This window comes from Hypanus sabinus, chromosome 2 (assembly GCF_030144855.1).
Source record: "Hypanus sabinus isolate sHypSab1 chromosome 2, sHypSab1.hap1, whole genome shotgun sequence".
In the NCBI taxonomy this organism is placed as follows: domain Eukaryota; kingdom Metazoa; phylum Chordata; class Chondrichthyes; order Myliobatiformes; family Dasyatidae; genus Hypanus; species Hypanus sabinus.
In genome coordinates this window covers 7,794,192-7,818,933 of record NC_082707.1, presented here as the reverse complement: position 1 = coordinate 7,818,933, position 24,742 = coordinate 7,794,192, and the positions used below count along the sequence as shown (strand labels likewise).

At 43.2% G+C, this 24,742-nt stretch overlaps 1 protein-coding gene across 2 annotated transcripts; it reads left to right on the top strand.

Moving 5' to 3' along the window:
* Positions 1-2,896: 2,896 nt before the first annotated feature.
* Positions 2,897-24,057, top strand: LOC132406246 (eukaryotic translation initiation factor 5A-1-like). Of its 2 annotated transcripts, none has more exons than XM_059991625.1 (5): positions 2,897-3,036; positions 7,224-7,412; positions 11,503-11,607; positions 20,626-20,757; positions 23,297-24,057. In XM_059991625.1, exons 2-5 carry the CDS (start codon positions 7,248-7,250, stop codon positions 23,360-23,362), a joined length of 468 nt encoding a protein of 155 aa, XP_059847608.1. In that variant the 5' UTR covers positions 2,897-3,036; positions 7,224-7,247; the 3' UTR covers positions 23,363-24,057. The 2 variants fall into 2 exon arrangements, with proteins under 2 accessions (XP_059847608.1, XP_059847618.1); XM_059991635.1 differs by lacking the exon at positions 2,897-3,036 and adding an exon at positions 3,043-3,186.
* Positions 24,058-24,742: the final 685 nt, after the last annotated feature.

The following is a 24,742-nucleotide window of genomic DNA, read 5'->3' as shown; positions in this document are numbered from 1 at the left end:
GTAGACTCACAGGTTGAGTTTGTGGTAATGAAGGCAAATGCAATGTTGGCATTTATTTCAAGGGGGATAGAATATAAAAGCCAGGAGATAATGCTGAGGCTTCATAAGACACTGGTCAGGCTGCGCTTGGAGTATTGTCAACAGTTTTGGGCCCCATATCTCAGAAAGGATGTATTGTCATTGGACAGAGTCCAGAGCAGATTCATGAGGATGATTCCAGGAATGAAGGGGTTAACATATGAGGAGTGTTTGGCAGCTTTGGGACCATACTCACTGGAATTTAGAGAGTGGTGGATCTGTGGTACAGACAGCTGCGAGGCCAAGTCTGTGGGTGCATTTAAAGCAGAAGATAATTCCTGATTGGTCAGGGCATCAAAGGATATAACGAGAAGGTAGGTAGATGTGGTTGAGTGGGATCTGGGATCAGCCATGATGGAATGGCGGAGCAGACTCGATGGGCAGAATGAAATAATTCTGTTCCTATGTCTTATGGTCTAAGAAATGAAATGTTGACTGTTTTATAACTGGAGAGAAAATACAAAACACTGAGGTGTAGAGAGACTTGGGAGACCTTGTGCAGGATTCCCTAAAGGTTAATTTGCAGATTGAGCCTATAGTGAAGAAGGCAATTGCAATGTTAGCATTCATTTCAAGAGGACTAGAATATAAAATCAAGGAGCAATGTTGAGACTTTATAAAGCACTGGTGAGGCCTCTCTTGGAGGATTGCGGGCAATTTTGGGCCCTTATCTTAGGAAGAATGTGCAAAGGTTCAAAGGGTATTCATGAAAATGAATGGCTAATCATTTGAAGAGTGTATGATAGCTCTGGGCCTGTATTGATTAGAATTCAGAAGAACAAGAGGTGACCTCATTGAAACCTATCGAATGGTGAAAGGCCTTGTTAGAGTGGATGTGGAGAGGATGTTGCCGATGGTGGGAGAGCAGCCTCAGAATAGAGGGACATCCTTTTAGAATGGAGATGCGGAGGAATTTCTTTAGGCAGCAGATGGCGTATCCACGGAATTCTTTGCCACAGACAGCTGTGGACACCAAGTCTTTATGTATATTTAAGGGAGAGGTTGATAGATTCTTGATTGGTCAGGGCATGAAGGGACACGGGGAGAAAGAAGGAGGTTGGGGCTGAGAGGAAAATTGAAGCAGCCATGATGAAATGGCAGAGCAGACTCGATGGGCCAAATGGCCTAATTCTGCTCCTGTATCTTCTGATCTTTGATGCACACTTTAAAAGGGAGAATAAACCTAGACCTGTGCAAATCCCTGTCGCATCCAGTGACCCTGTGATGTCTGTCTTGGAGGCCAACATCAGAATGTTTTTCAAGAAGGCAAACCCTGGCAAGGCCTCAGGCCCTGATAGGGCTCCATAAACCTCATCAACCAACCGGCGGGAGCGTTCAAGGACATCTTCAATTTCCCACCAGCTTGAAAAGAGCAACAATTATACCAGATGCCAAGAAGGGCAGGGTGAGCTGTATCAATGACTATCACTCTGTGCCACTCATAGCTACAGCGATGCAGTGCCTTGAGAGCTGGTCACGTCCAGGATCAACTCCTGCTTAAGCAAAGACCCGAATCTGCTGCAACTTACCTATTGCCGCAAAAGGTCTCCAGTGGACGCAATCTCTCTGGCTCTGGATCATCTGGACTGTATCAGTATTTATGTTGGCTGCTGTTTATTGACTACAGCTCAGCATTCAATACAATCATACACTTATTTTTAATCAACAAGCTCCAAAACCTGGGCCTCTGTACTTCTCTCTGCAGCTGGATCCTTGACTTCCTCATGAGGTGACCACAGTCAGTGCAGCTTGGACACGTCTGTTCCTTACTGACAATCAGCACGGGCACATCTCAGGGATGTGAGCTTAGCCCACTGTTCTACCCGGACTAAAACCATGACTGTGTGGCCAGGCACAGTTCAAATGCCAACTATAAATTTGCAGATAACACAACTATTGTTGGCAGAATTTCGGATGGAGATGAGGATACAAACAGGATCAAGGAAAATCATGCGGCTGAGTGGTGCCATGGCAACAAGCTCACACTCAATGTCAGTAAGGCCAAAGAATTGCTTGTGAACTTCAGGAAGGGAAAGTCGAGGGACCACATGCCAGTCCTCATCAAGGGATCAGCAGTGGAAACAGTGAGCAGCTCCAAGTTCCTCTGGGTGAACATCCCTGGAGTTCTATCCTGGGCCGAGCATGTTGATGCTTTTACAAACCGTGGCTATATTTCATTTGGACTTTGAGGAGACTTAGCATAGCACCATAGCAAATTTCTGCAGATGTACCATGGAGAGCATCCCAACTGGCTGCATCACTTTCCGGTACAGAGGGGCAGTATTGGTAAAGCTGCAGAAAGTTGTAAACTCAGCCAGCTCCATCATCGAGGACATCTTCAAGAGGCAATGCCTCAAGAAGGCAGCATTCATCATGAAGGACCCCATCACTCAGGACTGTCCTGGTCACATTACTACCATCAGGCAGAGTCTGAAAACACACACTCAAATTTGTGAGAACAGCTTCTTCCCCACCATTGTCAGTTTTCTGAATGGACAATGAACACCGCCTCAGTTTTTTTCCTTTCTTTTTTAATGAACTTAATTTAGCTCCCAGTTATTGAATATAATTTATATATATAATTACTTCTGGTAGCGTTTTGTATGCACAGCTTCAGCAAAGCGAGATATTAAACCAGATTCTGGTCTCTGATTGTGTTGTTATAACTCCGGACCGAGACACGCCAACTCAATCCTGTCCTACGGCGCATCACGTGCTTCAGTGGGCAATTATCTTACGCGGTGCGCATCCTCCTGCGGCTGCGCAGTCCTCCCGACGTGGGGACATCACGCTGCGTCCACGTGAGCGCGTGGTACGGGGACAGGTTGGACAGCGGGGTAGCAGCCGACGATTGCTGATTGGTGCAGATTCCACCCCACTCGCGCAAGGGCTGCTGGTTGGCGCAGTCGTGGGGTCCGCGCATGCGCAGCGGCTGCCTTCTCTGCCGACCGTTAGCTGGTGAGGCGGCGGCTTTGCGGCGATCCGGGCCGGGGTGGAGGGAGGAAGGAAACGGGGCTCGGGCGGGCGGCCGGCCTTTCGCGCACTTCGTCGTTTGCGGCCGAGCGAGTGGCCCAATCGTTCGATTGATAGAGGGAGGGAGAGAAGCGGGTGGGTGCGACCTCCCAGGCCTCGGCTGCTAACGACTGTGCCCGGGGCAGGCGTGTGGTCCGGGCCTGCGGGCCTCATCTTGCGTTTCCTAGTGTTGCGGGTGGTCGGTGCAGATGCCTGGGGGTTTGAGTTTGTGGGAGCGGGGTCAATCCGGGTTGGGGAAGAGTCTTTTAGGGAGGATTTTGCGTTTGGGCTGTCGGTGAGAGGAGATTGAGTGGGAGGTTCTTGTTGGTGCGGAGGTTAATCCGGCGGGCATGGGATCAATCCGGGGTGGGGAAAGGCTGTTCGGGAGGTTGTTGCGTTTGGGGGGGGGTGAAGATTGAGGTGATGTTCTTGTTGAGCGTGAGGGTTAATCCAGCGGTGTGGGATCGATCCGCATGGGGAAAATCTGTTCGGGAGGTTGTTGCGGGTGGGGGTTAATTCGACGGAGTCGATCTGTTTGGGGATGCATAGGGGTCATTCTGAATGAGTGGGGAAAATGTTCGGGGGCTTTATGCGTTGAGGCTGTCGAGAAGGGGAAGATTGGGGATGGGGTTCAATACGGTGGGTATCGGATTGATCCGGGGGAGTGGCGAGGAGGACCTATCTGGGTTGGGTGGGGGGTTGACGGGAGTGGTGCGGGTGGGCGGATATGGACCCGGTGTTAAGTTTATGACTTTCATTTGGGTTTGGTTGGAGGTTACAGATTGTTCGCCATGGGATGGATGGTTGATCCAGAGGATTTGGGATTGGCTGTGTGGGTGGGATGGGGAGGGAGATCCAAGGGGACAGGTTGTTGGAGAATGGGTTAATTCTGGTGGTGGGGTAGAAAGCTGAGGTTGTCTTTCCTGCGGAAGTGGGTGAGAGTTAAATGGAGTGAAGGTGTTAGGTAAGAATTATTCTGGAAAGATTGAAGTGGGGCAGTGTGTAAAGTAAAATATGGTAGAAGTGTGTGAGAGGGCTGAGTATAACTGAAAGGGAGGAGATGCTGTGCCAATGAATTATATTGGCTAAATCCAGGCAGTTTGCCTGTCCTGTGCCTTTTTCCTCCCACTTCATGTGCTGAGGCCTACATATTTTATGCTTAATTGGTAGTGTTAATAAATGCTGTTAAAATGATCTTTGATTTTGAAAGTGGGAAATGTAAATTTAAAAGTTCTCGTGTACTATTAGAACTGTTAGAAGCCCCTTTTGCTTTTAAACGAGCTTTACTTTTCCAATCGTGGTTTCCAAGGGCAAGAGGGTGCAAATAAAGACATTCAGATTTTTTTTTACATTCTGATCAGGCTTGGGAGGGTAGTTCATTGTTTTCATTGGCCCAGAAAAATGAATGCTTTAGGGCTGTGAGTTTGAACAAGGGTAATTTATGTAAATGAGCCAGCAGTTGGGTTCTCTAATTGAAAAAAAGATAGTCTGAATATATTTGTTGTAACTTTTAGAAAACATTAGATTTTTACTTCACATGCTGGTGGAATAGATCCCAAATAATTGGGAGTCCAACGAAATCACGGGTATTTCTGACATCTATTGTGAAATTTAGTCACCTACCTACGGTAAAGACAAAGATTGAAATTTTACAAGGATGTTGCTGGGAATTGAGTTGTAAGGAAAGGTTGAATAGGTTAGGACTTCTCCCCCCTGGAGTGTAGGAAAATGGGTATATAAAAGTTCTCCAATGAGGTTGAGTGAAAGTCATATTTAAGGATGGGAAGTGAAATGTTTAAAGGGAACATGAGGGGGCACTTCACTCAGTGTAGACAAGCTGCCAACTCAAGTGGTGGATGCAGTTTTGATTTCAGCATTTAAGGGAATTTAGTTAGATATGCAGATGGGAGAGCTCGGGTCTGGGTTCAGATTGATGGGATCATGCACAGACTAGATGGGCCAAAGGGCCTAGTTCTATGACTGAATTTGTTGCTTTGTACAGGAGACAAATACAGAAGTTAAAAATTATTAGCGACAAAAAATAATGGGGAAGAAAAGAATAGTGAGGTAGTCTTCATAGGTTTCTGTAAAATTCACAATTCTGGTGGCAGAAGGGACAAGACTGTTCATAAAATGTTGCATATGGGTCTTCAGGTTCCTGTACCATCTCCATAATGGTGATGGTGGGGAAGAGGAGTGTCCTGGATGGTATGGAACCTTAGTGATGGATGCCCCTTCTTGAGGTCCTCTAACTGGCTGAGTCTACACCCTTTGCAGCCTCTCACAATCATGTGCATTGGAACCTCTATCAGAAAGTCATTAGCAACCTATACCAGTTAGAATGTCGTTTACTGGGCATCTATAGAAATCTGGTAATATATCAAATCTCCTCAAACTCCTAATGATGTAGAGTCGCTGTCACGTCTTTGACGCTTTGTAATGATGATTGAACCCTAGGTAATTTCTAAGGTAAGGACATGTTTGGCACAGCTTTGTGGGCCAAAGGGCCTGTATTGTGCTGTAGGTTTTCTGTGTTTCTATGACTTGGCATCTACAGCTTTCTGTAGTGATGAATTGCACAGTCACCACACTCAAGCTAAAGAAATACATCCATCTCTTATGTTTGATCTTAGATGAGTTTTAGTTTGCAATCCCTGAGTTTTTCCTCCCTATCTTCTGTTACATGACGCTACCCTGCCTTCATCCTTGTTTTTAATACCTTGACTCTTGATGAATCCACTGGCTTAGCTTGTCTCATTCCAAAGTCTAAACTCGAACATCCAAATTTGTTGCTATATTGAGGACACCTTCATAAGGTGCGATCCATCATTATAAAGACCCCATTATGCAGGACAGGCCCTCTTCTCGTTGCCATCAAGGAGAAGGAACATGAGCCTGAACAGAGAGACTCGAATGTTTTAGGAACAAGCTGCTTCCCCTCTGCCATCAAATTTCTTAGTGGACAATTTGAACCCATGTACACTGCTTCACTATGTATTGTGATATATGGCTGCAGCAAAGTAGCAAATTTCATGGTGTATAAACTTGATTCTGATCCAACCAGCATCAATTCTAGAAAAACAAACTGGCCTTTTGTTCCATGGTATCCCATTTACTAACACCAGGCCTTAGTGATTCAAATTGTCTAGGTGTGAAAATGCAAGATGTACTAAAATGGCTTTCTGTTTTACAAGTGTTGCACCTCCCTCTCTTCACTGTTAAAACCTGTAAGAGGAGTGGAAACAGACCTGTGAAATCCTCCTATCACTGAGCATAACTACACAGAGTGCTGTTGGAGGAAAGCAGCGCAGTGAGGAGCCTCGGGTCCCACATTGCCAGGTTCAGGAACAGTTATTCCACATCCTGTGAACTAGCTTTCAATGATTCTACAACTCGTGCTCTCAATGTTTATTATTTACTCTTCTTTTTGTATTTCCACAACTGTACTTGCACATTGTGCAGTTTTTCATTTGTTCTATTGTGTTTTAGACTGTTATTGTCTAAAACAAAATAAATCTCAGGGTTGCTTATGGTGTCTTATGTACTTTGATTTACTTCTAACTTTATATTCTATGGTTGCCAGATATCGCAGAAACAGTTTTATACTGTTTACCCTGTCCTTTCATTTGATTTCCTACAATAGTTCTTAAGTTGTGAACTTCCCTGTCACTGGTCCAGGGATCTGTTCCTATTCTCTGTAAAAGGTACTCTTCGAATCTAACCTAACTACACTAATAACTCCTGATTAGAATCAAGTTTAATATCACTGGAGTGAGTCATGAAATTTGTTTTACTGCAGCAATACCTTAAGCTAGATTACAAGAAGTATATGTATAAATAAAGGTAGAGCAAAAAAAGACTGAGATAATGTTCATGCATTGTTTTATTGTCCAATGGGCCAGTGTCACCATTTTTGGTATATTGGTACTGGCAATATACCTTGGGACATTTTATAATAAAAATAATGAAAGATGTCCCTTTGATTTTTTTATTTTCACTGAAGTGATTTTACTCATCAAATATAAACTCTGAAATGCCCCCCAGCTGTTTTGATGAGGTTTTGCAGTTTAGTTTGGAGTTGTTGTCTGGGGTTTTTGCCGATATTTGTGTAATGTGTGAATCCCTCTCCTTAGTGTCTCCACTAAAACACAGGAACTATGGATGACAACCTGGATTTCACAACTGGAGATGCTGGGGCATCTACCACCTATCCTATGCAGTGCTCTTCTTTGCGCAAGAATGGGTATGTGCTTCTGAAAGGGCGCCCTTGCAAGATTGTTGAAATGTCAACATCTAAGACTGGCAAGCATGGGCATGCTAAGGTTTGTGATCATCTTTTTTATCCTCTCCTTTTGCCTCAGAAACTCAACAGTAACTTTGGACTAGAATGAATTTGTTTTATGAGGAGTAAAATGTACTAACTGTGGTCCATCATTTTGCCAGTAAATCTTCCTTTTTATATGGATTTTAAGTGAAGTTTCAGCTGAGTTTTTAAGTGCATCTGACTGGGGTCAGCTGAAGTATTCACAAGTATTGTAGCGGTTAGCGCAATGCTATTACAGCTCGGGCTATCTAGAGTTCAGATTTCAATTCTAGCATTCTCTGTATGCAAAGCTTGTGTGTTTCTTATATGCATGAGTTTCCTTCTGGTGCTCTGTTTTCCTCCAATACCAGTTGGGTTAATTGTAAATTGTCCCATGATTGGCCAGCTCGTTGGTTGTATTTAAGGTAGAGCTTCATAGGTTCTTGATTGGACACAGCAAAGGTTATGGGGAGAAGGCTGGGAGTTGGGCTGAGGAGGTGGGCAAAGGGTCAGCCATGTTTGAATGGCGGTGGCCTAATTCACTTCTTATATCTTGGTGACCTTATGATTAGGCTAGGGTTAATAGGTGGGTTACTGGGTGGTGCTGCATGAAGGGTCCAAAGAGTCTGTTCTGTGAGTTTAAATCAATCAATTTCATGTCAATAAGGTGTGATTTTTGCATTTTGGCGATCAGAGTGGGTTTAATGGGTAAGCTTGTTACAATAGGATTTCCTATTTGAATTATAGGTATTTAAATGATCAAATTTCATTTTGAAATTAATGTTCTTTGAATGAGTTGGTTGTTATGCAAACAATGCGTTTCACTGTTTCAATTTGCATATGATTGAAAATCTGACAGGGACTTCAGTTTAGCTTAATGGATCTGTGCTGGATCTGTGATTAGTGCTGGATCTGAAAGACAGGCTAATTCAGTAAGTAAATTGGTTTCTAATTTGGTTTCCTTGGGCTTTTTACGCTGTAGTTTTTGCAGGTAACTTGGTGTTGGGAAAGAAAGGCTTTAACCACAGCAGCATTGATGTTGAGAACTTGAAAAAAGGCAGTGGCTTAGAACCCAACAATCCCATTTTTAATTATTTAAATCTTTTTACTGTACCTTATTAAACCAGATTAGAACTGCTGTGCTAGCAAAGGGAGATGCTGAATGTTCAGATTTAGGATGGAGTTATTTGTTGGTCTCAGTATAGTTACTGCCAGATGAGGCCATCTGGAAGGATTTTGACTTGGAGGAACACTTGGTCAGATTGGATAGTTTGAGATTGAGGGGAGATTGGCCTGAGCCACATATTATAAAATGGTGGAAAAGTGGACAGAAAGAGCCCTTTTCAGTTAGAGGAACCACATTTTAAAGTAACCGGTAGGAGTACAGGGGGATTGAGAAATTGTTTTTCTCCCACCCCCTTAGTGGCACACATTTGGAATTGAAAGTTGATAGTAAATTTATTACATGCCACAATATACAACCCTTACTCATTTTCTTGTGGGCATTCTTGGTAAAGAGAAAGAAAACAATAGTCAGTGGGGGGAAATACAAGACAGGTGGAAGAGTAACCAATGCAATTATAATTAAGCAATAAGTATCAAGAACGTGAATTGTAGAGTCCTTAAAAGTGAGTCCATAAGTTGGTGAGTGAAGCTATCCCCTCAGGTTCAAAAGCCTGATGGCTGAGGAGTGTTAATGTTGTTGATGAAATTGTTGATAAGAATATTGTATAAAAGGATGGTTAAAATTATAGCCAGCTGCATGAATGTTTGCTGCAGGAGGTGCAGAGTGAGACACATGTCCCTGTTGCTGCATTGTGTGCTGGAGCATAATAACTACAGAGATGGCTGCTAACAGATCACACATCCTTCAGCTCTGACTCAATGCAGGAACTGCTTTATTATTTAAATAGCCTTTTCCATTACTTTAATATTTCCTAACATCCAGAGTGTGGCTTAATTTGTCAATGTATTTAGCATTAAGAACTTGTTAGGTATTGAAATAGCATGCAGTACTGCACATCTGAGATATTAATATGCAGATCCAGCCCACAGGATGGCACAGTAGAGTAAGCATTTATTGTAATGCTTTAGAGTCAGGGCTTCTTTACCACCCTGTAAGGAGTTTGTACGTTCTCCCTGTGACTGCATGGGTTTCCTCCCACAGTCCGAAGACATGGTTAGGGTTAGTAAGTTATGGGTGTGCTATGTTGGCACCGGCAGCATGCTGACACTTGCAGGCTGCCCCCAGCATGTCCTTGGACCGTGTTGGTCACTGATGAACATGACACATTTCACTATCTTGTGATGTACATGTGACAATGAAGTTTTGATCTTTAAACCTGTTGGTCATGTTCATTGTTATATTGCATACACGGTGAGGTGTTGCATCATCCGATCGTTCCCCATAACCCATGTTTGGAGCTCTTTCCCTAGCTGCACATCCCATCCAAAGAGACTCTGGATGTGTCTATTGCACAAGATTACTAGCAAGTTATTGTACAACAGACACTTCATCAAGGAGAGAGATATGATAACTGGGTGGTTGAAGTTGTGACAAGTAGAAAGCAATATGGAGAGAAAGCGTCATTTTTTTTTACTTTAGAAGGGAAAGTATTCAAGCAGTGTGTTTTGAACATTTGCATCGGTTTTCAGGTTTAATTGTTACTCCTCTGTACACATCCTCTGAGGCCAAGGTGAAAATCAGAGTACCAATTATTACACAGCCCATATATAGCAGAAGCCAATCTAACCCAAGTCCCTGAGTGTCATTGTTGCATGACTTTTAGAAAGTATGCACATAACTGACAAGCAGGTACAGAATGAAGTTTGGGAAGTAAATTTTATTGCAAGAAGTTTGAGTACAGGAATGAACAGGTCTTAAAGAGATTGTATGGGTTATAGGGGCCACGCCTACAGTGTTGTGTACAAGTTTGACTAAAAGGGATCTTCATGGATTAATTTCTGGAACATAGAACAGTAGAGCACAGGAACAGGCCCTTTGGCCCTCAATGTCGTGCAAAAGCAATTAAATCAGTAATCAAGTGGCTGGCTAAACTAAGCCCTTCTGCCTACTCAGTCTATATTCATCCAATTTCCACACATTCATGTGCCTATCCACACACTTAGGCAGGCAAGCTAAGTTGATGGTGACACCACACGTTAGAACAGTGGCGTGCAGAAGAGCACAACAGATTGAACCCTGCAGTGAATGTGCTACAGCATCAGACCATGAACCTGCACTTCGTGGCCACTTTAGATACAGGAGGTTACTGTCGTTTGATGATTTCTTCGATATGCAGGTGGAACAATTGTAAGCGATACTGGAAGAGGAACACCATTTTCAACCATTTTGCTACTTTTCTGTGTCTTATTTAACCAGTATTTGTCTCCGTGATCTGTAAAATAGAAACAGCTGGTGGTATTGACAGGAAATGCTGAACATTCAGATTTAGGATGGAGGTATTTATTGGTCTTAATATAGTTACTGCTACATGATGCAATGCAGGAGGATTTTGACTTGCAACAACTCTTGTTCAGTTTGGATGGTTTGAAGTTGACCTGAGGCACTATGCCACGTAGCAGCATAATACAGCTCGGGTCTTCGGTGTACAATCCCTGCATCCTCTGTAAGCATGTTCATTGTAAATTGTTCAGTGGTTAGGCTAGGGTTAAATTGGTGGGTTGCTGTACAGTGCGGTTTGAAGGGCTGGAAGGGCCTGTTTTACACTGCATCTTAAATAAAAGTGGCCTACTCCTGTATTCGTTTCTGTGCAAGAAGGTGAAATTTGGGTAAAAGCCAGGTGTATAGACAGGTTTGCTATAGTGTTTGTTGAAGACTACTGCTAACATTTGTATTTCAGCAGAATTTAAAACCTTGCCATATAATTTTGTGAAACATATTAAATGCAAAAGTACAGTTGTAGATTTTGTCCTTCAAATTTGGTGTACATCCACAGAGAACTCCATGTAATCAAATGCCAGGGAATTATTTTGTTTACTTGTGGAATAGGGTTAGTAAGAAAGTGTTCTAGATTTAAAATCCTATAGCATTTTGGCCGTAATGCCTGTAACAAGTGACAGTAATGATGGGTATACATCTTTTCCAGGTTCATATGGTTGGCCTTGATATATTCACTTCAAGGAAGTATGAAGATATCTGCCCTTCTACCCATAATATGGATGTCCCTAATGTCAAGAGAAATGATTATCAGGTGAGCAGCTATGATCGATTAAAAGTCCTTTATCGGATAGCATTTGTTTGCCTGCTGTTCTGTAGTTTGCCAGGTTACTTCACAGGACAATGCAGCAGTTTCGTAGGACATGGAACTGTATGTGCCCATCCTTTTAACATACTGCAGTATCAGTCCAGCCCTTCCTACATGGATCTCCATTTTTCTTCTACATGCTGGCCTTGGATACAGCCCAGCGGATGTTCATGAGAATTATAGGGGAGAAGGCAGGACATAATGTTGACAGGGAAAACAAATATTCTTTAGCAGAATAGTGCTGCAGATTTGAAGGGCCAAAAGGCCAAATTCTGCTCCTATGTCCTATTGCCTTAAAAGAAATTCCCAGCTGAATTACTGTATCCTGACATGAGTTTTAGTCAATGGGGGACTAGGACTTGATAAAACCCCTTCTTGTCCTTCGCTTCAGATAAAAGCTGTAACACACTCAACCTATCCTTGTGTTTGGCAGTCACCATATCCAATTAGACTAAGACATAGGGGCAGAATTAGGCCATTTGGCCTGTCGAGTTTGCTCCACAACTCCATGACTAATTTTAATATCCTGCTCCAACCCATTCTCCTGCCTTTTCCCTGTAATCTTTGATGCCCTGACCAATCGAGAAACTATAAATCCTGCTTTAAATGTACCCATTGACTTGGCCTGTATTGCAGTCTGGCAATGAATTCCACAGATTAGCCTTCCTCTGATTAAAGAATTTCCTCCTCCTCTGTTCTAAAGGAACGTTCTGCTATTCTGAGGGTGTGTCCTGGTCCTAGAGTCCCCCGCAATTTGAAGTACAACACAAAAATGTTGGGCGAATCCAAAGTCAGTTTCTCCTGCTTTCTATGTATATTGCTCAAGATACCTATCTGCAGAATCAAACACAAGAAATCCAGAGCGACACACAAAATGGTGGAGGAACTCAGCATCTATGGAAATGAATAAACTCACAGCATTTTGGGCTGAGACCCTATATCAGAACTGGAAAAGGGAGGGGTGAGATTTTGTTTATATTTTGGAGTGAATTTCTCTTTCCACCATTTGCTGCTTGGCTTTAAGCAGGAGAGCTGAGTCAGCTGCTCTGTAAGTACCATTGAGCAGCAAGTGCTGCTGTGTGGTGTGAACTCCAGTTGTCTTAATTGCCGTAGATGGAGGGTTGGGCAGATTTTCAGTTCAGGACAGTCTGAAATGGTGTCTCATTTGACATGCTCGTTTCATGGCAGTTTGCCATGTGGGCAATTAGCTGCTGCTCTTGCCTGGCCAGTTCCCTGGGGTGAACCCAAATTGCAGATTTTCAGATGTGGTTTTATAAGAAAATTCCTTAACTGTGGAATTTAATACCTAAAGATAAGGCCTGCAGACTCTGTTGACACTTCTAAATGCCAGCTCGAAACTTATTTATAGAACACAAGATTCTGCAAATGCTGGAAGTCCAAAGCAACACACAAAATGCTGGAAGAACATGGTTAGGTCCGGCAGCTTCTATGGGAATGAATAAACAGTAAATGTTTCAGTCCAGTCTCAGCCCAAATCGCGGATTATTCATTCCCCTCCTTAGATGCTTCCAACCTGAGTTCTTCTAGCATTTTGTGTGTTGGTGTTTATTTAACCTTGGTTTTAACCAACACCTTATTATTTATTTTCACGTTTGCACTTTTATCTCATTGTAAAACACTTTGAACTGTATCGTCATCTGAAAAGTTACGTTATTATGAAAGGAGCAGAACAAACTGGTTTTCATTGCAAAACCTGTTTGACAAATAGATGGTAGGTATGGCTTGCTAGGCCCCGAGTGAAATCACTGTGCGCGCTCTCTCTCGGCAGTTTGTATTTCCTTGTTGTGAAGTTCATAGCTAACAAAAAAAAAGGTTGGGGGAAAATTCCTGACAAATGCAGTAAAGCAGAAGCTTCTTGTTCTGACCTCCTGTAAAGACAGGCTAGACTTATTTTAGCTGTGCTCATTTGGTGTTTTGGAGAATGGTTAATGGACTAATGGTCTGCATGATCTGGCACTCATTTTAGTTTGAGTCTCAGTGAGCTCAAACAGCAATTTGGACGCCTTGGTTATACAGATTTACAGGCTCATTAGCCCAATTATTCCACTGTGTCCACACACCTAGTGCTTTGATGTCTTCAGCCTATATCAGTGCACATCCAGGCTATCCATGTAGCAGTCCAATAATGTACCTGCCTCTACTACTTGCTTTTGCAGCTCATTCCATATTCACTTTTCCTTCTCCCCCTTAACCTATACCTCCAGTTTTCAACTTTCCTGCCTTGGGAAGATGACTGTTACAGCCCTCTTTATCTATGCCTCGTAATTTAAAACACACAGGGCATATAACTCAGACGTGACACAAAGTAATATTATCATATATAACAAATACTGAATATTGCAGAAGATTGACAATTAGAATAATATGCATTTCTGACACTGGTTTAAAAGGTAAAGAGTATAATGCTATTGGCCCTTCATATGTGCTGAGACCTAGGTGGTGGCAGGAAGTTCAGTAGTCTTTACGGCCTGTTGGGAGGGATCCTTCACAATGCTAAGGGCACTGCAAACACAGCGCTCCTGATAAATAACTTGGGTGGGTTGAAGAGGGACCCTGATGATGCACTCTGCATCACACGCATCCCCATGCCACACCCTGCCCCGCCAGAATTTACAGACTCTGTAATGCTGTGAACAGTAGTAGTAGTGTTCTGATGGCCACTACTGGTGCCCTCTATTCCTATTTCCCTGTGTTCCATCACACTCCTGATCATTCATAGTAAATGTCCTATATGCTGGTGTGATTTTCCCAGGTGTATGATGTCATGCTTGGCTGTATCCAAATCCACTTGCCACTTTCCTGTCTGATTAATATACCACAAAATGCTGGAGGAACTCTGGTCAGACAGCATCCAGGGGAATGAATAAACAGTTGATGTTTCAGGCAGAGACCCTTCAGGACTGGAAAGAATAAGGGGAAGATGCCAAAATAAAAAGGAAGAGGAAGGAAGATGGCTAGAATGTGAAGGTGAACCCAGCTGGAAGGGAAAGGTAAAGGACTGGAGAGGAGCTAATCTGATAGAACAAGAGTTGGCCATAGGAGGTGAGGCACCGTGATAGGCAGTTGGGAAGAGGTAAGAGGCCAGAGTTGGGTGGGGGGGGGATAACTTTTTTACCTGAAGGAGAGATCAATATTCATTTAAGCAGGTAGGCTACTCAGACGGAATACTGGGTGTTGCTCCTCCACCTTGAGGGTGGCCTCATCATGGCACAACCTGTCCAAACAGAACTGAGAATAGGAAGTAAAGTGTTTGGCCACTGGGAAGTTCCACTTTTGGCAGATGGAGAGGAAGTGGATACCCTGTGCTGTTTCTCAGCATGTCCTGGATCTTTTCATCTAGTTGCTGCCACGCCAAGACATCGGCTGGCTCAACTTCAGTATCTGTTCCTCCTTGAACCTTAGCCCCTCTGAGTGCACTGACCCCTGCTCTCTCTGAGCTGATTGCATCCTTGTTATCAAATCTGCAGACAAAGGGTGTGCTGTTATAGTACAGCAGAGTTGCTGAGGCCAGCTGGCAACTCAACTGCTCCATCTACCTACTTCCTGAAAAGTATCCCACTCCACTCACAAACTTCATCAACTCTGGAGAACTCCATCCACTGCTACCAAACTTGGAGTTCTCTTACTCTGCACTGCTTGCTTCTACCGCCTGCCCAAGATCCACAGACTAGACTTTTCTGGTCGGCCCATTGTTTCTGCCTCTTGTTTTCATAGCTTAACTTCATTCCTTTCCACGTGTACTCTTGTCTAGGCCTTTCAGGTTTGGAAAGGTTCCAGTGAAATCTCCCTCACCTCTTCTAAATTAGTCGGTCCAGACCCTGAGCCATCAAACATTCCTCGTGTAACAACCCTTTCATTCCTGGAATCATCCTTACGAACCTCCTCTGGACATTCTCCCATGCCTGCACATCTTTTCTTAGATGAGGAACCCAAAACCTTTCACAATACTCTAGGCAAGGCCTCAGCAGTCCCTTAGAGCTTCAGCATCACATCCTTGCTCTTGTATTCTAGACCTCTAGAAATGAATGCTAACATGGCATTTGCCTTCCTCACCACCAACTCAGTCTGCAAGCTAACCTTTAGGGTGTTCTGCACAAGGACTCCCAGTTCCTTTGCATTTCAGATTTTTGGATTTTATCACTGTTTAGAAAATAGTCTGCACATTTCTACTATCAATAAAGTGCATGACATGCATTTTCCAAGATGATTTCATTTGCCACTTTCTTGCCCATTCTGCTCATTTCTTCTGCAGCCTACCTGTTTCCTCAACAGTACCTGAACTTCCACCAATCTTTGTATTATCTGCAAACTTGGCAACAAAACCATCTATTCCATCATCTAAATAGTTGATATATAGTATAAAAAGAAGCGGTCCCAACTCTGATCTCTGTGGAACACCACTGGTCACTGGCAGCCAACCAGAAAAGGATTGTTCTGGTCCCACTACTACGTCCTGTAATCAGTCAGTGCTCTAACCATACCTGTATAGTACTGCGGGCTCTTAACTTGATAAACAGCCTTGTGTGGCACATTATCATAGGCTTTCTGGAAGTCCATATATACAGCATCCTCTTTATCTATCCTACTTGCAATCTCCTGAAAGAATGCCAACAGGTTTGTCAGGCAAGATTTTTCCTTAAGGAAACCATGCTGATTTTGTTCTATTGTGTCCTGTGTCACCAAATACTCCATAACCTCATCCATAACAATTGAGTCCAACATCTTCCTAACCACTGAGGTCAGGCTAACTGGTCTATAATTCCTTTCTGCTGCCTTCCTTCATTAAAGAGTGGAGTGATGTTTGCAATTTTCCAGTGTTCTGGCACCATGCCAGTGGCTTTTGAAAGATCATTTCTAATTCCTCCACAATCTCTACTGCTGCCTTTTTCAGAACCCTAGGGTGCAGTTCCTCTGGTCTGTGTGTTTTCCTTTTTTTTTTGAGCATCTTCTGTAACTGCTCACAAGAATGTTGGTCTCCCTTGGGTTTGGGTGCAATCCATCACTTTTGTACAGATTAGTGGTCACCAACCTTTTTAAGCCCAAGATCCCCTACCTCAGAAAGGCAAGATCGACCTCAGATCGATTAGTTACACGCATGTGCACCGGGGCGGAAAAGGCCGGAAGTAAAACCCCACAACCTGGAAGTAGAAATAATGTATAAACACCAGGGGTACCCACCCTTTTATTGCACCGTGGACCGGTTTAATATTGACAATATTCTTGCGGACTGGCTGACGGGGGGGGGGGGGGGGTGTTAAACATGACAGGAATACAGTGATACTTGAAACAGGTTCCTTATGTCCAGTCTATTTCACAGTTTAGTTTTCGCGGCTCTCAACACTTGGCTTCTGTCCCGCTTGCTCATTTTTTTTCCACTCAAAACTGAATGGGTTTGTCTTTTAAGTGCAGGGTGCTTGGACTTAGGGTACCGAAGCAGTTTTGAGGGCTTCATCGCCTCATTAGACAGCCTCCAGGCCCTTAGGGCCAGAGGTTCCCTTACCGGGGCTGCGGTGATGGCAGTCCAGAGTGAGAGAATGAGGAGTGCGACAGGGCGCCTCTCCCCCCCGGTGTAGGATCTATCGGCCGACAAAAGTTTGCTTCAGTAGATCGCAGCGAGGTAGCTGCTCTGCTACTTACAAACCCCTGAGCCCGAATTAGGTCGTCTGCTAAACAGGTTTTTGAGGCAGCGCCCATCTGTCCACGCTCCAGGCCCCGTGAGGCCAACCAGTGATCCCTGGCAAGAGGGTATCACTGCGTTTAGGTGACCGATGACCTCACGTGTGTTCAAGTTCAACAGTGGGCCTGACGGAATGGGGAAAGGTGCAGCTGACTCGTATTGTTTCCTTGTAACCCGGTGGTTGGGGACCACTGAAGTACACGGTGTAGTGCGGGGGAGCTACATGCATGCACACTGGGCAGAAAGAACGGAACTAAAACCCCGCAACCCGGAAACAATCTCAACAGTATTCGTGTATTTTTCATTTTTCCCGGGATCTACTGGGAAAGTCTCAAAGATCGACCAGTCGATCGCAATCATCGGGTTGACGACCACTAGTACAGATCATACTTCCCCCAGATGAGAGCCCAATGATCCAAGAACCTGAAGCCCTGCTACCTGCACAGCTTTTCAACTGTAAATTAATCTGTCAATCATCCTGTTCCTACCATCACTGTGCATGGCATGCCAGCATCCAGAAATTACTACCCTGGATTTTTTGCTTACCAGTTTTCTGCCTAGCTCTCTAAATTCTGTTTTCAGGACCTCTTTGCTATTCCTTCATGTGTCATTGGTACAAATATGTACCAAGACATCTAGCTGCTCTCCCTCTCCTTTAAATGCTGTGAACGTGATGTGAGATGGCCCTGACCCTGGCACCTGGGTAGTAACATACCATTCCAGTGTCTGGTGTCCCATTCACAGCCACAGACACACTCAGTGCCAGTAACCTGGTCTCCATAACAGTATCCAAAATCAGTGAGGCCCCCCTTCTAAATTCTAGCAAGTGCAGGCCCAAAGCCCACAGATACTCCTCATATGATTAGCCTTTCAGTTCCAGAATCATTTTTGTTAACTTCCTCTGTTCCTGCTTCATTGCTTGCACGTCCTTTCTCAGATAAGGAGCCTGAAACTGCTCACAATACTCCAGCTGAGGCCTCAGCATACATACTTTACTCTCCTGACTAACCTGTACATCCCTTGATTCTTCATGTATGCAAAATGGTGTGTGCATTTTAATTATCCAATCAAACAACCTCCTTTGTGGGGTTTTTTAAAAAGGTTTTAGCTCTAAGTCCCCAAGTTCAGAGTATTCAGCGGTGGCTTCTACACTTCTGTCTGTGTTGGGACACGTGTGGTTGTTCAATGCCTATTATCCCAGGCAATTCTTTGACTTTGAAGCAGTGCTGTGTGATCATCCTGCACAATAGGAACTGCTGGTCATTGAGAGACTTGATACCTTTACCCCTACCCTTGCCAAATACTACTTGTTGCATTTCATGAGCCAGGCGCACAGGGATGTTTCTGTGCACCAGCTCTTCTGTCATCAAATAATAATTGCGGTCAAGAATCCTCCTGCCAGCTTGCTTAAGTTGTCTGTTATCCATCTGCAAACAGCGGCCCTTGTAGTGATCGTTTTTGGAGCACTTCACCATCTTTGGATTTCTGAGTGGACAATACACTGCCTCACTTTTTTATCTTTGTGTTATGCACTAATTTTAGAAAATATACTTCTCATTGTAATGTATTGTACTGCTGCTGCAAAGTGAAATTTCACTACATATGCCAGTGTTATTAAACCTGATTTTGAATGTCATTATGCACTAACTTACTAGTTAAATGCTCCTTCCCTGAACTCTACTTAGTTTCCATATTGAGATGCTCTTCTTTGAAGATGCCCTTAATAACCATCCTTTATACATGTCTGTATTTTGGTTCAATTACCTATTTCCAAAGGAAAATATCCAGTGGTGCATTCTGTGCATGTACTCCCAAAATACTGCCAAATTTTTGCATAGTCCATCTATGAAGGTAAAGATTTAAAGTCTTCCCAAGATCATCTTTCATGACACAAGTGCAAAAGTGTTTCTACCTAGCATGTAGTTGATCTCTGTCAGCTCTCTGGTGTTGAGGATTGAATAATGGAGCAGGCAAGAGAGGCGGAATGGTTTACCTTTATACTTTAAATATTTTCAAAAAAATTTGAAATGAACTTTTGAAATCAGAATGAGGTATATTATTGCAAGTGTTTATTCTCCCAGTGACTGGTTTCCTCCAGGTGCTCCAATTTCCCCCCAGTGGTGTACAGGTCAGTAGGTTAATTGGTCAATGCTGGCTTGTCGAACTGGAAGGGCTATTTCTGCATCTCTAAATAAAATTATTTATCTCAATGAATCTTGTTCTTTTGTGACAGTAGTACAATTCAAAGAAATGTATTTTTATTAAAATAGTACTGCAAAAGGGGAGCAAAATAGTGACCTTTCAAAAGTCTGCTGTTTAGGGGGTGGGGTGCTGTCTGTTGTGTGGGATGTCTTCAGGTTCCTGTGCCATCTCCCTGATAAGTGATGAGAAGAAGGCATGTCCTGAGTAATGTAGGTCTTTAATGATGCCTTTTGCAGATGCTAGGGAGGCTAGTGCTTATGATGGAGCTGAGTTTGCAACCCTCTGCAGCTTTTTATGATCCTGTGCAGTGGCAGTCCAGCCAGAATTGGGTATTCTATCATATGTAGAATATCGCTTTATTTGGACTTCTTTCTTTGACAGTTCACATTACCAGCGGTTGAGCTGTACTGTCAGGTCCTTCATTCTTGCTGGCCTATGCATGTCCATACTCGCATCATTCTACAGATGCACAGTCGAGATTATCCTAATAAGTTGTATCATTGCAGGGTTTTGAAACTGCACATTGGACAGGAAAGCTCTATAACGGGTAGTCAAAACTGGCTAACGTATCACCAGCACCAGATGTATAATGTACAAGTATACAGAAAGGTGCTAGAAAAGAACTGGTAACAAAATGAATGATCCCACCTACAGCTGTACTGCTTGTCCCACACCTATTGAGGAGGAGGTTGTGTAGCATCCATACCAGAACCACCAAACTCAAAAACACTCGTTTTTCCCAAGTAAAGCTGATCAACACTTCCCCCTGCTAAGCCACTCCACCATACCCCAACCACCACCACATCATTTCCTGACAGTCATCTTGCGTAGAGACACTACATAGTGTCAGTTTATGAACGTACGATCAATCTATGAATAAGTTATCTTATGTATTTGTATTTATTGGTTCTTCAGTTTTTTTTTGTGCTGCATTGGATCCAGCATAACAATCTTGAATGTTATCCCTGTGGGTCTCTACTGAAAATTACCATAAATTTGTCTACAACTTGTCTATACTAATTTGTTTCGATAAAAGATTGAAGTTAATTTTTTTCTGTCTGCAGTTGATTGGAATTACTGATGGCTATCTTTCACTGATGACGGATAGTGGTGAAATTCGTGAGGATCTTAAACTGGCAGAAGGCGATCTGGGCAAAGAAATCTTACAGAGATTTGAGGCTGGAGAAGATCTAATGGTAAAGTGACCTGAACATGTGTTAAAAGGATTTGTATGTGTACACAGGTTAATGCTAGTGACTAAACATGTTGGGTCATTCACAAAATAAGTGGTGTGCTCTTGAGCCTGAAAAGGACCTTTTATAACTATATAACAATTACAACACGGAAACAGGCCATCTCAGCCCTTCTAGTCCGTGCTGAATGCTTACTCTCACCTAGTCCCACTGACCTGCACACAGCCTAAATCCCTCCATTCCTTTCCTGTCCATATACCTATCCAATTTTACTTTAAATTACAATACCGAACCTGCCTCTGCCACTTCTACTGGAAGCTCATTCCATAGAGCTACCACTCTGTGAGTAAAGAAATTCCCCCTCGTGTTACCCCTAAACTTTTGCCCCCTAACTCTCAACTCATGTCCTCTTGTTTGAATCTCCCCTACTCAATGGAAAAAGCCTATCCGTGTCAACTCTATCCCCCTCGTAATTTTAAATACCTCTATCAAGTCCCCCCTCAACCTTCTATGCTCCAAAGAATTAAAACCTAACTTGTTCAATCTTTCCCTGTAACTTAGGTGCTGAAACCCAGGTAACATTCTAGTAAATCTTCTCTGTACTCTATTTTGTTGACATCTTTCCTATATTTCAGTGACCAGAACTGTACACAATACTCCAAATTCGGCCTTACCAGTGCCTTGTACAATTTTAACATTACATCCCAACTCCTATATTCAATGCTCTGATTTATAAAGGCCAGCATACCAAAAGCTTTCTTCACCACCCTATCCACATGAGATTCCACCTTCAGGGAACTATGCCTAGATCACTCTGTTCTACTGCATTCTTCAATGCCCTACCATTTACCATGTACGTCCTATTTTGATCATTTCTACCAAAATGTAGCACCTCACACTTATCAGCATTAAACTCCATCTGCCATCTTTCAGCCCACTCTTCTAACTGGCCTAAATCTTTCTGCAAGCTTTGAAAACCTACTTCATTATCCACAATGCCACCTGTCTTAGTATTGTCTGCATACTTAACTAATCCAATTTACCACCCCATCATTCAGATCATTATATGACAAACAACATTGGACCCAGTGCAGATCCCTGAGACACACCACTAGTCGCTATAGGAACTTTTGTTCGATTCCATAACCAGGCACTGCTGATTGCTTTCTACGGTGTTTTTCTGTGAGTGGACATGGCTTGATTTGTGGACCAGTAGCGATGAATGCCGAGTGTGGAGGTGACAAGTGGTAATTGTGGGACAACATTCAGAAAGGTGTTGGTGCTTTTCCTATAGGTCTAGAGTAGGTGGCGACAATGATCTGTTTTCAGTATCTGCAGGTAAAGTGACAATCTTCGTGATTCATGAGGCTCTTAAAGGACCATTTTAGAGAGATGCAAATACAATATCTTAGAGCGTCTTAATTTAGATCGCAGCCGAGGCTTTATTGAAAACTTGGAATATTGAGAGCAGTTTGGAGCCCCTTATCTAGGAAAGTATATGCTGGCTTTGGAGAGGGCCCGGGGAGGTTTACAGAAATTATCGAGAAAGAAAGAGTTAACTTGTGAGGAGCGTTTGGCTCTGGGCCTGTTCTCACTGAAGTTAAAAAGAATGAGTGGGGGATCTCATTGAAATCTACTGAATATTGAAAGGACTCCGTACAATGGATGTGCAGAGGATGTTCCCAATGGTGGGAGAGTATAGGACCAGGCGACACAACAGGACCATAAGATAGAGGAGCAGAATTAGGCCGTTTGGCCCATCGAGTCTGCTTTGCCATTTTATTGGTTTTCCCTCTTTGCCCCAATTTCCTGCCTTCTCTTGGTATCCCTTCATACCCTGACAAATGAAGAATTTATCAACCTCTGCCTTAAGTACACCCAAATGACTTGGTCTCTACAGCCACCTTTGGTGTGGTAGTGAATTCCACAGGTTCACCACACTCTCTAAAGAAATTCATCCTCGTCTCCTTCATTCTGAGTTTGTCTTCCTCACTATAGGAAACATCTTCCCCATATTCAGTCAATCAAGGCCTTTCAATGTTCGATAGGTGTCAAGGAGGTCACTCCTTAATTGCCCAAAAGACTTATACTGCTCCTGTCTGTCATGGTCTTCTGAAGTGCCATTAGCCATTCAGAACTGAATGGAGAAAGTTCAAAACAAGTTTGCTATCGCAGTATGTATTCACCTTGAGATTCATTTTCTGGTGGCTATTCACAGTAGAACCGTAAAACCAGAAAAAGACTAATAATAAAGTAAATGAACATTACTGAGAACTAGTTGTAGAATCCTTGAAAGTGAGTCCATAGCTTGTGTTCAGTGCTGAGTTGAGTGAAGTTAATCACATTGGTTCAATAGCCTGATGGTGGCAGAGTAAGAGCTTTCCTAAAGTGAGTGGTGTGTGTCCTGATCCTGTGTCAGCACCGTGATGGGAGTAGTGGGAATAGGGCATGGGCTGGATGGAAGTAGTTTTGGGTGGTGAGTGAATTAAGCTGGTCCCCGTCTCATTCACCTTGCTGATGTACTTTTTTTCCTCCTTACTAGGTCACAGTTCAACAAGCCATGAGAGAGGAGGCTGCCGTTGCCATCAAGCCAATGGCCAAACAGTAAATGGGAAATCAGCAGCCAGTACTGACCACTCAGGCCAAACTCTTGGGATCTAAATTGGATTAATTATCGCCAAAGTAATGGCCTTCACAACACGACCTCATCTCCTTCAAATTATTTTCCCAATGATGCCGGACGGACATGACCTTATTGCCCAGCCAGCTTCCCAGTGTTCACTGCGGGCCGATCGGCACTGTACTAAATCACGGCTCTTGGTGCTCCCAAATAAAAGCTTGATGTAACGTTTACTGGAGTTGGTCCTCTTTGTTAGTAGAGCTGACCTGTAGAATGAATCAGACAGCCACTTGCCCTGTGATTCTCTGCCAATCTGCCTTGCTTTGAGGGTTTCTGTACCACAGGTTGAGCAGCTAACAGCAACCAAGATGTATTACCTCGGTTATAATCCCAGCGCTTCTTGAATTTTTTATTTAGGCTGCTCATCCTGTAAATTTCCATTCAATGCTGGCGCTTGTCCTGCCTCGGTGTTCCGATTGTTTTATATACAGGCGTTTTAAGAATGCTGATATGATTCTGGAGAGCAGGGGGTTGGGTGGGGATGCCATGCTGTGAAATCTCACTCGAGGCCTTTGTCACCCAGACTGCAATCACAAATATAATTAAAAAATAACTATTTGGTTGCTTATTTTATTGTATTTATCATGCGATGATATTAAAATGAGTGAAGCATTTTGCTGGAATTTGTCTCTGTGCCATGCATTTGATGTTGGATTTTATCCGCTTTTTACTTGATTTGTATATTTACAGATGTGGCACGGAATAGGCCCTTCCAGCCCTCTGAGCTGTGCTGCCCAGCCACCCACCCATTTAACCCTAACTAACATACTAACTGTTATATCATCAAAGCACCTGGAGGAAACTACGCATTTCTTAGAGGACACCGGAATTGACCTCCAAATTGCAACGTCCTGAGTTGTAATAGCATTGCGCAATATTGTGCCCACGCATTGAATCATTAGGTTTGAACCTCTGATTTTATTAGACCTTTGTTTCCAGTATTGATGAGGTGGGGTTCATCAGAGGTGTGTCAAAATTCAAATTTGACATGAAATTCCTTTTCATGCAGGCACTCTTGATACAAAAAAAAGATAGAATCAATGAAAAAATACACAGATGGACAAACAACCAATGTGCAAAAGAAGGCAAAGAAAAAAATTGAGAACATATGAGTTGTCATTGAAAGATAGTCCATAGGTTGTGGAATCAATTCATTGTTGAGGTGAATGAAGTTAACCACACTTTCAAGAGCCTGATGGTTTTTGGGTAATAACTTCCTGAACCTGGTCTTGTGGGACATAAGGCTCTTGTACCTCCTTCACAATGGCATGGCCTGGATGGATGCTGCTTTCCTACAACATCACTTGT